Source organism: Oncorhynchus keta, chromosome 7 (assembly GCF_023373465.1).
Source record: "Oncorhynchus keta strain PuntledgeMale-10-30-2019 chromosome 7, Oket_V2, whole genome shotgun sequence".
Taxonomy (NCBI): domain Eukaryota; kingdom Metazoa; phylum Chordata; class Actinopteri; order Salmoniformes; family Salmonidae; genus Oncorhynchus; species Oncorhynchus keta.
The window spans coordinates 11,520,380-11,536,287 of NC_068427.1; the positions used below are offsets into that span (position 1 = coordinate 11,520,380).

General features: G+C 43.8%; 1 protein-coding gene across 3 annotated transcripts; it reads left to right on the forward strand.

Annotated features, from left to right (window-relative positions):
* Positions 1-211: 211 nt before the first annotated feature.
* Positions 212-7,879, forward strand: LOC118385988 (uridine phosphorylase 2-like). 3 transcript variants are annotated; one of them, XM_035773286.2, is made up of 8 exons: positions 212-344; positions 448-529; positions 646-781; positions 876-1,034; positions 5,465-5,579; positions 5,700-5,909; positions 6,105-6,251; positions 6,397-7,879. In XM_035773286.2, the coding sequence occupies exons 2-8, from the start codon at positions 471-473 to the stop codon at positions 6,537-6,539; spliced, it is 969 nt and encodes a 322-aa protein (XP_035629179.1). In that variant the 5' UTR covers positions 212-344; positions 448-470; the 3' UTR covers positions 6,540-7,879. The 3 variants fall into 3 exon arrangements, with proteins under 3 accessions (XP_035629179.1, XP_035629180.1, XP_052377926.1); XM_052521966.1 differs by having other exon boundaries at positions 251-344; positions 459-529; XM_035773287.2 differs by lacking the exon at positions 448-529 and having other exon boundaries at positions 213-344.
* Positions 7,880-15,908: the final 8,029 nt, after the last annotated feature.

Below are 15,908 nucleotides of genomic sequence, written 5' to 3' on the forward strand. Positions count from 1 at the left end.
CCATTTGTATTTTACACAATGGAAGTAATTCATTGTTAAAAATGAATAAATAAATAAAAACAATTATGTAAATTGTGTCTAGTCAAGCTCTTTGGATCTGAGCCAAGTATTTGTAGCGTCCGTCAAAGCATTTGTTTTAGATCAGTTAGAGACCAGACAGTCACTACTCCTCCCTCACTAACCAATCATTCCTGAGAGGTCACAGGGCAAAGCTTTATCAGCCCCAGAATCAGAGACGCCACTTTCATTTCCTTCGAGCTGAACACGTGTCAAGAGTATTTGGAAACTGCTACACAGCACAACAGCGAATATCACCTGGATTATTTTTCTGTCTAGCCTGAAAGGTATGTATTGCACTTGTGGCTGTTGCTAATATTGTGGCTCTTTTAAGTATTTTGTTTGTAATATTGTGTTATATAGTTGATAGCAATTATTCATTTTTTTTAGTATATCTACAGTGAACAACAGCCATGTCATCTATTTTACTCAACTGTATGGGGACTGTCACGGACCATTCTGAATATAGCGACTGAGTATTTTTATTTTGCTTTGAGGTTTCCTTACACCACTAGTTCTTGTTCTGCATTCGAGAGACTTTTATTATGACGCTTTCATGTGATCGCTCTTATGTCAATGTTTTTACAGACCGGAGGTCCTTTTCAAGAACCCACAGATCCATGTTAAAAACCCCCACTTGGATACAATGGAAGAGGACATTCTCTATCACTTCAACCTGGGGACCAAGACCCACAACCTACCTGAGATGTTCGGAGACGTCAAGGTTTGTGGAAGTTGCCCAGACAAAATACTTGAAATGCCTGATTTTGAAAAGCTACTCTCAAAGACAGTTGTCTTTTATGTCTCCCTCATTGCAGTTTGTGTGCGTCGGCGGGAGTGCCAATCGGATGAAGTCCTTTGCTCAGTTCATTCACCAGGAGCTGGCCTTGCCCGGAAACATGGATAATGTCACAGATATCTGTGAAGGAACCGACCGCTACTCCATGTACAAAGTGGGACCCGTACTTTCTATCAGTGTAAGTATTGCACAATGGATACATCTCCCTCACAAGATAATGGTCTGACTTGACTTTCGATAGCCTGTTTAAGACTTTACAACTTGATAAGTGAAAATGATTTATGTAAAGCCAGTGACTGACACCTGAAATTATGTCATATTATTATCAGATGTTTGGTGTATTGCTGTGTCTTGTAATAATAATAACAACAATAATTGATTGGATTTGAATAGTGCTTTTCCACCAAGGTGCTCAAAGCGCTTTACAATAGTAAGAGGGGAATTCACCTCTACCACCACCAATGTGTGGCACCTACTTTAATGATGCACGGCAGCCATTTTTGTGCCAGAACGCAGCTAGCATAGTGGAGAGGTGAGGAGTTATTTATTTATATATACAGTATATCACAAAAGTGAGTACACCCCTCACATTTCTGTAAATATGAGTATATATTTTCATGTGACAACACTGAAGAAATGATACTTTGCTACAATGTAAAGTAGTGAGTGTACAGCTTGTATAACATTGTAAATTTGCTATAACAGTGTAAATTTGCTGTCCCCTAAAAATAACTCAACACACAGCCATTAATGTCTAAACCGCTGGCAACAAAAGTGAGTACACCCCTAAGTGAAAATGTCCAAATTGGGCCCAATTAGCCATTTTCCCTCCCCGGAGTCATGTGACTTGTTAGTGTTACAAGGTCTCAGGTGTGAATGGGGAGCAGGTGTGTTAAATTTGGTATCATCGCTCTCACACTCCCTCATACTGACTGGTCACTGGAAGTTCAACATGGCACCTCATGGCAAAGAACTCTCTGAGGATTTGGGGTCACTTAGAAATGTTGTTGTTTTTGTCCATTATAATAACATCAAATTGATCTGAAATACAGTGTAGACATTGTTAATGTTGTAAATGACTATTGTAGCTGGAAATGGCACTTTTTTTAAAATGGAATATCTACATAGTCGTACAGAGGCCCATTATCAGCAACCATCACTCCTGTGTTCCAATGGCACGTTGTGTTAGCTAATCCAAGTTTATCATTTTAAAAGGCTAATTGATCATTAGAAAACCTTCTTGCAATTATGTTTGCACAGCTGAAAACTGTTGTCCTGATTAAAGAACCAATAAAACGGTCCTTCTTTAGACTAGTTGAGTATCTGGAACATCAGCATTTGTGGGTTCGATTACAGGCGCAAAATGGCCAGAAATAAAGACATTTCTTCTGAAACTCGTCAGTCCATTCTTGTTCTGAGAAATGAAGGCTATTCCATGCGAGAAATTAACAAGAAACTCTAAATAGATCTCGTACAACGCTGTGTACTGTTTATCACAGTGCCATCCGTTTTGTTACTAAAGCACCTTATACCACCCACCACTGCGACTTGTACGCTCTAGTCGGCAGGCCCTCGCTACATATTCGTCGCCAGACCCACTGGCTCCAGGTCATCTACAAGTCCATGCTAGGTAAAGCTCCGCCTTATCTCAGTTCACTGGTCATGATGGCAACACCCATCCGTAGCACGCGCTCCAGCAAGTGTATCTCACTGATCATCCCTAAAGCCAACACCTCATTTTATTATATTACCTTTCATTCCAGTTCTCTGCTGCCTGTGACTGGAACGAATTGCAAAAATCGCTGAAGTTGGAGACTTTTATCTCCCTCACCAACTTCAAACATCTGCTATCTGAGCAGCTAACCGATCGCTGCAGCTGTACATAGTCTATCGGCAAATAGCCCACCCATTTTTACCTACCTCATCCCCATACTGTTTTTATTTATTTACTTTTCTGCTCTTTTGCACACCAATATCTCTACCTGTACATGAACATCTGATAATTTATCACTCCAGTGTTAATCTGCAAAATTGTAATTATTCGCCGGCCTCATGCCTTTTGCACACAATGTATATAGACTCCCCGTTTTTTTTCCTACTCTGTTATTGACTTTTTAATTGTTTACTCCATGTGTAACTCTGTATTGTCTGCTCACATTGCTATGCTTTATCTTGGCCAGGTCGCAGTGGCAAATGAGAACTTGTTCTCAACTAGCCTACCTGGTTAAATAAAGGTGAAATATATATATATATATTTTTAAATAGAATACTGATGTATAATTACAAGCGTTTCATAAGTGTCAAAGGCTTTTATTGACAGATACATGAAGTTGATGCAAATAGTCAATATTTGCAGTGTTGACCCTTCTTTTTCAAGACCTCTGCAATCCACCTTGGCATGCTATCAATTAACTTATGTGCCACATCCTGACTGATGGCAGCCCATTCTTGCATAATCAATGCTTGGAGTTTGTCAGAATTTGTGGGTGTTTTGTTTGTCCAACCGCCTCTTGAGGATTGACCACAGGTTCTCAACGGGATTAAGGTCTTGGGAGTTTCCAGGCCATGGACCCAAAATATCGATGTTTTGTTCCCCGAGCCACTTAGTTATCACTTTTGCCTTATGGCAAGGTGCTCCATCATGCTGGAGAAGGCATTGTTCATCATCAAACTGTTCCTGGATGGTTGGGAGAAGTTGCTCTCGGAGGATGTGTTGGTACCATTCTTTATTCGTGGCTGTGTTCTTAGGCAAAATTGTGAGTAAGCCCACTCCCTTGGCTGAGAAGCAACCCCACACATGAATGGTCTCAGGGTGCTTTACTGTTGGCATGACACAGGACTGATGGTAGCGCTCACCTTATCTTCTCCGGACAAGCTTTTTTCCGGATGCCCCAAACAATCGGAAAGGGGATTCATCAGAGAAAATGACTTTACCCCAGTCCTCAGCAGTCCAATCCCTGTATATTTTGCAGAATATCAGTCTGTCCCTGATGCTTTTCCTGGAAAGGAGGCTTCTTTGCTGCCCTTCTTGACACCAGGCCATCCTCCAAAACTCTTCGCTTCACTGTGCGCGCAGATACAATCACACCTGCCTGCTGCCATTCCTGAGCAAGCTCTGTACTGGTGGTGCCCTGGTCCCGCAGCTGAATCAACTTCAGGGGACGGTCCAGGTGCTTGCTGGACTTTCTTGGGTGCCCTGAAGCCTTCTTCACAACAATTGAACCTCTCTCCTTGAAGTACTTGATGATCCAATAAATTATTGATTTAGGTGCAATCTTACTAGCAGCAATATCCTTGCCTGTGAAGCCCTCTTTCTGCAAAGCAATGATGACAGCATGTGTTTCCTTGCAGGTAACCATGGTTGACAAAGGAAGAACAATGATTCCAAGCACCACCCTCCTTTTGAAGCTTCCAGTCTGTTATTCAAACTCAATCAGCATGACAGAGTGATCTCCAGCCTTGTCCTCGTCAACACTCACACCTGTGTTAACGAGAGAATCACTGACATGATGTCAGCTAGTCCTTTTGTGGCAGGGCTGAAATGCAGTGGAAATGTTTTTGGGTGATTCAGTTCATTTGCATGGCAAAGAGGGACTTTGCTGATCACTCTTCATAACATTCTGGAGTATATGCAAATTGCCATCATACAAACTGAGGCAGCAGACTTTGTGAAAATTTATATTTGTGTCATTCTCAAAACTTTTGGCCACGACTGTACAGAGGCCCATGGGCCCTTCACTGCCCTGGGGGCCATGGGATCTCCTTAGACTAGCAGCCTGGTCTCATAGACTAGAATATTTTGTACAATATGTTACGTTTGATATGGTTACATAAGACAGATGGTTACATAAGGCAAAAACAAATGTAGGTGGTTGGTCAGGGTGGATGGGTGAGCATATAACATGAACGTCTAGCAACCCTAAGGTTGCAATTTCGAATCTCACCGCGGACAACTATAGCATTTGAGCTAATTAGCATATTTTCAACTACTTTCTACATTTTTAGCAACTATTTAGCATGTTAGCTAACCCTTCCCCTAACCTTAACCCTTGTAGCTAACCCTAGCCAGCTAGCCACCTAGCTAGAATTTATAACATTCCATACGTTTCACAAATGTGTAACATATTGTACATTTTAGCAAATTCAACTCATATAGTACGAATTGTAATTCGTAACATATCATACGAAATGAGTGATGGACATCCACAAATTAATACATACCATACAAAACGTAACATATCACACTAAATGGAGTGTCTGGGATTTACGTACAGAATAACACAAAATGCTCTGAGACCAAGTTGAGATCAGAGGGAAGAATGCCTGCCAACCCGAGTTGCTTCCCACTGGTTAGCTGTATCATGGTGTCGCCGGCAGTAGCTAACGTGACCAAATGTTTTCCTCCAATATTTTATTCCATGGATCATGGCAGCTTTCATGAATTATTTTGTACAAAATTTGGTAACCATCTGGATGTTACCGTGATACCATCTACACATTGGGGAGAGCATGCACGGCGACTCAGTGTTTCACAACACCAAGTACTACTTTCCCGCAGTTCCGTTCACGTTAGTAAAGATTGTTAACCTCACCCCTCTGTCTCTGCAGCATGGTATGGGCGTCCCCTCCATCTCCATCATGCTCCATGAGCTCATCAAACTGCTGCATCATGCCCGCTGCATCGACTTCATCCTCTTCCGCATTGGCACCTCCGGTGGAGTCGGTCAGAGCGTACTCCCCCCTTTCCATTCTTCTTTCGGATGTTAACACACATTTATTTGTACATGTTGATTTAGTCGGGTAACACAGCTCTCTAAATCATGTCACTGGTGTCCCATTACAGGTCTGGAACCAGGAACAGTAGTGGTCACAGACAAGGCGGTGGACTGCTTCTTCCGCGCACAGTTTGAGCAGGTGGTTCTAGGTAAGGTGGTCACCAGGAGCACAGAGCTGGATGTGGGCGTATCCAAGGAGCTGCTGCAGTGCTCGTCCGAGTTAGACGACGTGCCAACCGTCATCGGAAACACCATGTGCACCAGTGACTTCTACGAAGGTAACCACGTCACCCACCGCTGTACACTCAGCCACTCAGAAGCCCTGAGTTAAAGCTACAGTCTGTGAGTTTGGTTGTTTTTTTCGAGTGGCTTGACTGACCCTTTAACTTAGGATGTACAGTACATTCCCGATGCTGCCTACTAGCCTTCTGGCTTTGATCTAACTCAGCCTGTGTTCTGTTGTGGTCCTCCAGGTCAGGGTCGGCTTGATGGGGCTCTCTGCTCCTTCTCCACTGAGGACAAGCTGGAGTACTTAAGGAAAGCCTATAACACAGGAGTCAGGAATATTGAGATGGAGTCCACCGTCTTCGCAGCCATGTGTCGTGCCTGTGCCATCAAAGGTGTTGTTCAAAATAAATCCGTCTCCAACGTCACTAACTTTCTTTGACAGGGAAAATTCAGTAATCAATTTGAATGACCTCATGACCCCTGTAAAAAAATCAAGTGTTTTTACATTTGTAACGGATGTAACCTTTCTCTCCCCAGCGGCTGTCGTCTGTGTGACTTTGTTGAACCGTTTCGATGGGGATCAGATCTCCACCCCTCATGATGTGCTAGTGGAGTACCAACAGAGACCTCAGGTTCTGGTGGCCCACTTCATCAAGAAACGCCTGGGCCTCGTCGTCTAAAGCTCCCTCCGATCACCTCTGCTGCCCATGAACTGCACATAGCTACAGCCTCGACTGTTACGGGGACATACACGGAGTGTACAAAACATTAGGAACTCCTTCCTATTGAGTTTCACCCCTTTTGCCCCTGACTGAAGTGGATTTAACAGGTGACATCAATAAGGGATCATAGCTTTCACCTGGTCAGACTGTCATGGAAAGAGCAGGTGTTCTTAATGTTTTGTACACTCAGTGTATGTATACAGTCATGTTGATATGTTAAGATATTATTTAAAGTGTTCTAAAAGTAAATGAAGATTTTTACAGATGTGTTGTATCGTGTATGATTTGTTAAAGGCTCTTATGCAATTGTGTGGTATATTTGTAATGGTATTACAGTTGAAGTCGGAAGTTTACATACACCTTAGCCAAATACATTTAAACAGTTTTTCACAATTCCTGTTTTTCACAATTCCTGACATTTAATCCTAGTAAAAATTCCTTGTCTTAGGTTCAGTTAGGATCACCACTTTATTTTAAGAATGTGAAATGTCAGAATAAGAGTAGAGAGAATTATTTATTTCAGTTTTTATTTATTTCATCACATCCCAGTGGGTCAGAAGTTTACATAAATTCAATTAGTATTGGTCTCATTGCCTTTAAATAGTTTAACTTCAAACGTTTCAGGTAGCCTTCCACAAGCTTCCCACAATAAGTTGGGTGCATTTTGGCCCATTCCTCCTGACAGAGCTGGTGTAACTAAGTGAAATAATGAATTAAGTGAAATAATCTGTATGTAAACAATTGTTGAAAAAATTACCTGTGTCATGCACAAAGTAGATGACCTAACCGACTTGCCAAAACTATAGTTTGTTAACAAAAAAATGTGTGGAGTGGTTGAAAAACGAGTTTTAATAACTCCAACCTAAGTGTATGTAAACTTCCGACTTCAACTCTATATATTGTGTTGCTTTTGACTACCTTGACTGTGTAGATGAAATTGTTGGTTTCTCTGTAACTACACTGAACAGAAATATAAACGCAACCTGTAAAGATCCCAGAAATCTTCTATATGCACAAAAAGCTTATTTCTCTCAAATTTGAATACATTCCTGTTAGTGAGCATTTCTCCTTTGCCAAGATAATCCATCCAGCCAACTGATGCGATATTTCAAGAAGCTGAATGAACAGCATAGGTGCACCTTGTGCTGGGGACAATAAAAGGCCACTAAAATGTGCAGTTTTGTCACACAACACAATGCCACAGATATCGCACGTTTTGAGGGAGCGTGCAATTAGCATGCTGACTGCAGGAATATCAGCCAGAGCTGTTGCCACAATTAAATGTTTTATCTACCATATACCGCCTCCAATGTCAGTATGTTCAACCGGCCTCAACCGCAGGCCACATGTATGGCATTGTGTGGGCGAATGGTTTGCTGATGTCAGCGTTGTGAACAGAGTGCCCCGTGGCGGGGTTATGTTATCGGCAGGCATAAACTACGGACAATGAACACAATTGCATTTTATCGATGGCAATTTGAATGCAGAGATTCCATGATGAGATCCTGATGCCCATTGTCATGCCATTCATCTGCTGCCATCACCTCATGTTTCAGCATGATAATGCACGGCCCCATGTTGCAAGGATCTGTACACAATTCCGGGATCTGAAAATGTCCCAGTTCTTCCATGGCCTGCGTCCTCACCAGACATGTCACCCGTTGAGCATGTTTGGAATGCTCAGGATTGACGTGTACGACAGCGTGTTCCAGTTCCCGCCAACTTCCAGCATCTTTGCACAGCCATTGAAGAGTGGGACAACATTCCACAGGCCGCAATCAGAAGCCCTTCAACTATGCGAAGGAAATGTGTCGCGCTGCATTTGAGAAATGGTGGTCACACCAGATACTGACTGGTTTTCTGATCAACACCCCTACCTTTTTTTTAAGGTATCTGTGACCAACAGATGCATATCTGTATTCCCAGTCACGGGAAATCCATAGATTTGGGCCTAATGAATTTATTTCAATTGACTGATTTAGTTACAGGAATTGTAACTCAGTAAAATCTTTGAAATTGTTGCATGTTGCGTTTCTATTTTTGTTCAGTATACCTGATGACATTAAGTCCTATGACTTTTAAAAATGTAATAAGGATTTAGAGAAAGATGCTCTCTTCTGACTGTAATTTAATCAAATGGCTCATGGCTCAGGAGTTAAGCACTGGCGTAGCGGAACTATATATGGAAATTGAAATGCAGCTCTGACTTCATTGTACCTGCCATTTTTAAATCCGGAATAAATTCAGTTCAGGCCTGGCTGATATGGCTCCACATCCTCTTATTCAACATGGATTATTAAGAAATGACTAGCTTCAAAATGGAGATGAGACACTAAAGGATTGCAAGAATAGACCAGCAATAGTCATATTTATCTGAACTTTGCACTGACACGTAGCCCAATCAGCGTATGGTTATAACATCCATGTACACTGAACAGCTTCCTAATATTGTTTTGCACCCCCTTTTGCCCTCAGAACAGCCTCAATTCGTCAGGTCATGGACTGTACAATGTGTCGAAAGCGTTCCACAGGGATGCTGGCCCTTGTTGACTCCCAATGCGTCCCACAGTTGTGTCAAGTTACCTGGATATCATTTCAAATCATATTTTATTTGTCACATGTGCCGAATACAACGGGTGTTGACCTTACAGTTGGGGACACAGGAAATATCGGTGAGCATATCGGAATCGGACAATATTATCTAAAAATGCCAACATCGGCATCGTCCCGATGCCTAGTTTAACGCCGTGCAAAAGCGATGTCAAAGCTGAAGTGCATACCTATATAACGTACGTAGATGACCTACATACCTATATAACGTATGTAGAGGATGTAATGACGGCACGAAAAATACAGCGCTACACAGAACAAAAGCAGAAAAATACTAAGCACATACTTCCAAGTCGAGCAGTCATTTGAAAGAGGGCCAACTCAGAGGCAAAATCCAATAACGGCAAGATAATGGAATTCTTTGCCCTTGACAATCAACCGTCCCCCGTCGTGGATGATGTTGGCTTTCGCCGACTGGCCGAGCCCCGGTACACACTATTTTTCAGATGTTGCCCTACCGGAGTTACACAGTATTGTTGAAACGTACATCTATATGATCCACTTGCTATGGGCGTCACTGTTATTAGCTTCACGACTGACATTTGGACCAGCGATGTCAGCCCCATGGGCATGCTGAGTCTGACAGCACAGTGGGTCGATGAGGATTTCGTACTGAGGAAAGCTGTATTGCATGCTCAAGAATGTTCTGGTTCTCATACCGCTGCTGCCATTTCAATGGCATTTGAGAACATGTTTGAAACTTGGAAACATGAACACACTCCTAGCGCCATTCGAACAACTGCTGGATGGAAAGGTGGAAACGAACACAGTGACAGTGCGCACCGAGGAAGAGAGGCCATGGACAGACAGCTGAAACTTCACTGCTTGACATGTATGATGATATCCTGGTTAAAAATGAAACTGAAAAAATGAACAACAAAACAGCACAGCAAGTAAGTGAAAGAAAGAGGTTTTGATTGTTTTACTGGTAATGGGAACATCAAACCAAATTGTATTTGTCACATACACATGGTTAGCAAATGTTAATGCGAGTGTAGGTAGTTTGCCCCCGGTGATGCTTTGTGCAGACCGCACCACCCTCTGGAGAGCGTTGCGGTTGAGAGCGGTGCAGTTACCGTAGCAGCCTGTGATACAGCCCGACAGGATGTTCTTGATTGTGCATCTGTAAAAGTTTGTCAGGTTTTTGGGTGGCAAGTACAATTTCTTCAGCCTCCTGAAGTTGAAGAGGCGTTGTTGCGCCTTCTTCACCACACTGTCTGTGTGAGTGGACCATTTCAGTTTGTCAGTGATGTGTACCGAGGAACTTAAAACTTTCCACCTTCTCCACTGCTGTCCCTTCGATGTGGATAGGGGGGGTGCTCCCTCTGCTGTTTCCTGATGTCCACGATCATCTCCTTTGTTTTGTTGATGTTGAGTGAGAGTTTTTTTTCCTGAAACCACACTCCGAGTGCCCTCACCTCCACTCTGTAGGCTGTCTCGTTGTTGGTAATCAAGCCCACTACTGTTGTGTTGTCTGCAAACATGATGATTGAGTTGGAGGTGTGCATGGCTACGCAGTCGTGGGTGAACAAGGAGTACATGAGGGGGCTGAGCACGCACCGTTGTGGGGCCCCAGTGTTGAGGGTCAGCGAAGTGGAGAGGTTGTTTCCTACCTTCACCACCTGGGGGCGGCCCGTCAGAAAGTCCAGGACCCAATTGCACAGGGCAGGGTTGAGACCCAGGGCCTCCAGCTTGATGATGAGCTTGGAGGGTACTATGGTGTTGAATGCTGAGCTGTAATCAATGAACAGCATTCTTACGTAGCTTTTCCTTTTGGACATATGGGTTAGGGCAGTGTGATGGTGATTGCATAGTCTGTGGACTTGTTGGGACGGTAGGCAAACGAAGTGGGTCTAGGGTGGCCGGTAAGGTGGAGGTGTTATGATCCTTGACTAGTCAGTCTTTCAAAGCACTTCATGATGACAGAAGTGAGTGCTACCGGCATTAGTAATTTAGTTCAGTTATCTTTACATTCTCGGGTACAGGAGCAATGGTAGCCATCTTGAAGCATGTGGGGACAACAGACTGGGATAGGGAGCGATTGAAAATGTCAAGGACTCGGCTAGGGATGCCGTCTGGCCAGCAGCCTTGCGAGGGTTAACACGTTTAAATGTTTTACTCACGTCAGCCATGGAGAGGGTGGGGGCGCAGTCCTTGTTAGCGGGACTCGACTGTGTCACTGTATTATCCTCAAATCGGGCAAAGAAGGTGTTTAGTTTGTCTGGAAGCGTGACGTCGGTGTCCGTGACGTGACTGGATTTATTTTTGTAGCCCGTGATTTCCTGTAGATCCTGTCAGTCTCGTGTCTGAGCCGTTGAATTGCGACTCCACCTTGACCCTGTACTGGAATTTTGCTTGTTTGATTGCCTTGCGGAGGGAATAGCTACACTGTTTATATTCAGACATATTCCCAGACCTCTTTCCATGGTTAAATGTGGTGGATTGCACTTTCAGTTTTGTGCGAATGCTGCCATCCATCCACGGTTTCTGGTTAGGGTAGGGTTTAATAGTCACAGTGGGTACAATATCTCCAACACACTCACCGAGTCAGCGTATAGGTCAATGTTGTTCTCTGAGGCTGACTGGAACATGTTCCAGTCCGCATGATCAAAACAATCTTGAAGCCTGGCTTCCGATTGATCGGACCAGCGTTGAATGGTTCTCGTCACCGGTACATCCTGTTTGAGTTTCTGCGTATAAGACGAAAGGAGCCAGATGGCGTTGTGGTCGGATTTGCCGACCATACGTAAATGCCAACAAAATAACTTTTTGGTCAGTGTGATGTGTGGTGTGGTGTATGTGTGTGTAACCTTTATTTAACTAGGCAAGTCAGTTAAGAACAAATTCTTATTTACAATGACGGCCTACCCGGGCCAAACCCAGACGACGCTGGGCCAATTGTGCGCCACCCTATGGGACTCCCAATCAAACTATTTAACTGTACTAGATGCTTAAAAGGCCGCAATTTTTTAAATGATCGGTTATTGGTATATGTATCGGGTTTTTTTGGCAAGGAAAATATTGGATATTGGTATCAGCCAAAACTGTCATGCATACATACATACAGTGGGGCAAAAAAGTATTTAGTCAGCCACCAATTGTGCAAGTTCTCCCACTTAAAAAGACGAGAGACGCCTGTAATTTTCATCATAGGTACACTTCAACTATGACAGACAAAATGAGGAAAAAAATCCATAAAATCACATTGTAGGATTTTTTATGAATTTATTTGCAAATGATGGTGTAAAATGCATATATGGTCACCTACAAACAAGCAAGATTTCTCACAGGTTCTCTCACAGACCTGTAACTTATTCTTTAAGAGGCTCCTCTGTCCTCCAGTCGTTACCTGTATTAATGGCACCTGTTTGAACTTGATATCAGTATAAAAGACACCTGTCCACAACCTCAAACAGTCACACTCCAAACTCCACTATGGCCAAGACCAAAGAGCTGTCAAAGGACACCAGAAACAAAATTGTAGACCGGCACCAGGCTGGGAAGACTGAATCTGTAATAGGTAAGCAGCTTGGTTTGAAGAAATCAACTGTGGGAGCAATTATTAGGAAATGGAAGACATACAAGACCACTGATAATCTCCCTCGATCTGGGGCTCCACACAAGATCTCACCCCGTGGAGTCAAAATGATCACAAGAACGGTGAGCAAAAATCCCAGAACCACACAGGGGGGACCTAGTGAATGACCTGCAGAGCTGGGACCAAAGTAACAAAGCCTACCATCAGTAACACACTACGCCGCCAGGGACTCAAATCCTGCCGTGCCAGACGTGTCCCCCTGCTTAAGCCAGTACATGTCCAGGCCCGTCTGAAGTTTGCTAGAGAACATTTGGATGATCCAGAAGAAGATTGGGAGAATGTCATATGGTCAGATAAAACCAAAATATAACTTTTTGGTAAAAACTCAACTCGTCGTGTTTGGAGGACAAAGAATGCTGAGTTGCATCCAAAGAACACCATACCTACTGTGAAGCATGCTGGTGGAAACATCATGCTTTGGGGCTGTTTTTCTGCAAAGGGACCAGGACGACTGATCTGTGTAAAGGAAAGAATGAATGGGGCCATGTATCGTGAGATTTTGAGTGAAAACCTCCTTCCATCAGCAAGGGCATTGAAGATGAAACGTGGCTGGGTCTTTCAGCATGACAATGATCCAAAACACACAAGGAGTGGCTTCGTAAGAAGCATTTCAAGATCCTGGAGTTGCCTAGCCAGTCTCCAGATCTCAACCCCATAGAAAATCTTTGGAGGGAGTTGAATGTCCGTGTTGCCCAGCAACAGCCCCAAAACATCACTGCTCTAGAGGAGATCTGCATAGAGGAATGGACCAAAATACCAGCAACAGTGTGTGGAAACTTTGTGAAGACTTACAGAAAACGTTTGACCTCTGTCATTGCCAACAAAGGGTATATAACAAAGTATTGAGATAAACTTTTGTTATTGACCAAATACTTATTTTCCACCATAATTTGCAAATAAATTCATTAAAAAAACCTACAATGTGATTTTCTGGATTTTTTTCTCATTTTGTCTGTCATAGTTGAAGTGTACCTATGATCAAAATTACAGGCCTCTCTCATCTTTTTAAGTGGGAGAACTTGCACAATTGGTGGCTGACTAAATACTTTTTTGCCCCACTGTATGCAGTTTTAAGAAAAAAAAGTGTTAGGTAAAAAATTGTTAAGAAATAAAAATAATTAAAGAGCAGCAGTAAAATAACTGTAGCGAGACTATATCCAGGGGGTACCGGTACAGAGTCAATGGGCAGGGCACAGGTTAGTCGAGGTAATTGAGTTAAATTGACTATGCATAGATAATAACTAGAGTAGCAGCAGCATAAAAGAGGGGTGGGGGGACAATGCAAATAGTCCGGGTAGCCATTTGATTAGCTGTTCTGGAGTATTATAACTTGGGGGAAGAAGCTGTTATGAAGCCTTTTGGACCTAGACTTGGCGCTCCGGTACCGCTTGCCACGTGGTAGCAGAGAGAACAGACAATGAATAGGGTGGCTGGAGTCTTCGACCATTTTTAGGACCTTTGTCTGACACCGCCTGGTATAGAGGTCCTGGATGGCAGGAAGCTTGACCTCAGTGATGTACTGGGTCGTACGCACTAACCTCTGTAGTGACAGAGGCCAAGCAGTTGCCATACCAGGTGGTGATTCAACCGTTCAGGATGCTCTTGATGGTGCAGCTGTAGAACATTTTTAGGATCTGAGGACCCATGCCAAATATGTTCAATCTCCTGAGGGGGAATAGGTTTTGTCATGCCCTCTTCATGACTGTCTTGGTGTGCTTGGACCATGATAGTTTGTTGCTGATGTGGACACCAAGCAACTTGAAGCTCTCAACCTGCTCCATTACAGCCCTGTCGATGAGAATGGGGGGATGCTCGGTCCTCCTTTTCCTGTAGTCCACAATCATCTCCTTTGTCTTGATCACGTTGAGGGAGAGGTTGTTATCTGTCTCTCCCTATAGGCTGTTTCATCGTTGTCGGTGATAAGGCCTACCACTCATCGGCAAACTTAATGATGGAGTCGTGCCTGGCCATGCAGTCATGGATGAACAAGGAGTACAGGAAGGGACTGAGCACGCACCCCTGAGATGCCCCCGTGTTGAGGATCAGCGTGGCAGATGTGTTGTTACCTACCCTTACCACCTGGGGGCGGCCTGTCAGGAAGTCCACAATCCAGTTGCAGAGGGAGGTGTTTAGTCCCAAGGTCCTTAGCTTAGTGATGAGCTTTGTGGGCACTATGGTGTTGAACTCTGAGCTGTAGTGAATGAATCGCATTCTCACGTAGGTGTTCCTTTTGTCCAAGTGTGAAAGGGCAGTGTGGAGTGCAATAGACATTGCATCATCTGTGGATCTGTTAGGGTGGTATGCAAATTGGAGTGGGTCTAGTGTTTCTGGTATAATGGTGTTGATGTGAGCCATGACCAGCCTTTCAAAGCACTTCATGGCTACAGACGTGAGTGCTACGAGTCGGTAGTCATTTAGGTAGGTTACCTTAGAGTTCTTGGGCACAGGGACTATGGTGGTCTGCTTGAAACATGTTGGTATTACAGACTCAGTCAGGGACTGGTTGAAAATGTCAGTGAAGACACTTGCCAGTGGGTCAGCGCATGCTCGGAGTACACGTCCTGGTAATCCATCTGGTCCTGCGGCCTTCTGAATGTTGACCTGTTTAAAGGTTTTACTCACATCGGCTATGGAGAGCGTGATCACACAGTCGTCTGGAACAGCTGATGCTCTCATGCATGCTTCAGTGTTGCTTGCCTCGAAGCGAGCATAGAAGTAATTTAGCTAATCTGGTAGGCCCGTGTCAATGGGCAGCTCTCGGCTGTGCTTCCCTTTGTAGTCTGTAATAGTTTACAAGCCCTGCCACATCCGACGAGCATCTGAGCCAGTGTAGTACGATTCAGTCTTAGTCCTGTATTAACACTTTGACTGTTTGATGGTTTGTCTGAGGGCATAGTGGGATTTCTTATAAACGTCTGGGTTATATCCCGCTCCTTGAAAGAAGTAGCTCCACCCTTTAGCTCAGTGTGGATGTTGCCTGTAATCCATGGATTCTGGTTGGGGTATGTACGTCCAGTCACTGTGGGCACGACATCATCGATGCACTTATTGATAAAGCCAGTGACTGATGTGGTGTCCTCCTCAATGCCATCGGAAGAATCCCAGAACATATTCCAGTC

What these genes read in the sequence shown, in the direction of transcription:
- LOC118385988 (XM_035773286.2), top strand. Translation starts at nt 471, where the DNA reads ATGTCATCTATTTTACTCAACTGTATGGGGACTGTCACGGACCATTCT. An exon ending in TGGCACCTCCGGTGGAGTCG is followed by an intron (nt 5,580 to 5,699) that starts GTCAGAGCGTAC and finishes GTCCCATTACAG; the next exon opens with GTCTGGAACCAGGAACAGTA. An exon ending in TCGTGCCTGTGCCATCAAAG is followed by an intron (nt 6,252 to 6,396) that starts GTGTTGTTCAAA and finishes TTCTCTCCCCAG; the next exon opens with CGGCTGTCGTCTGTGTGACT.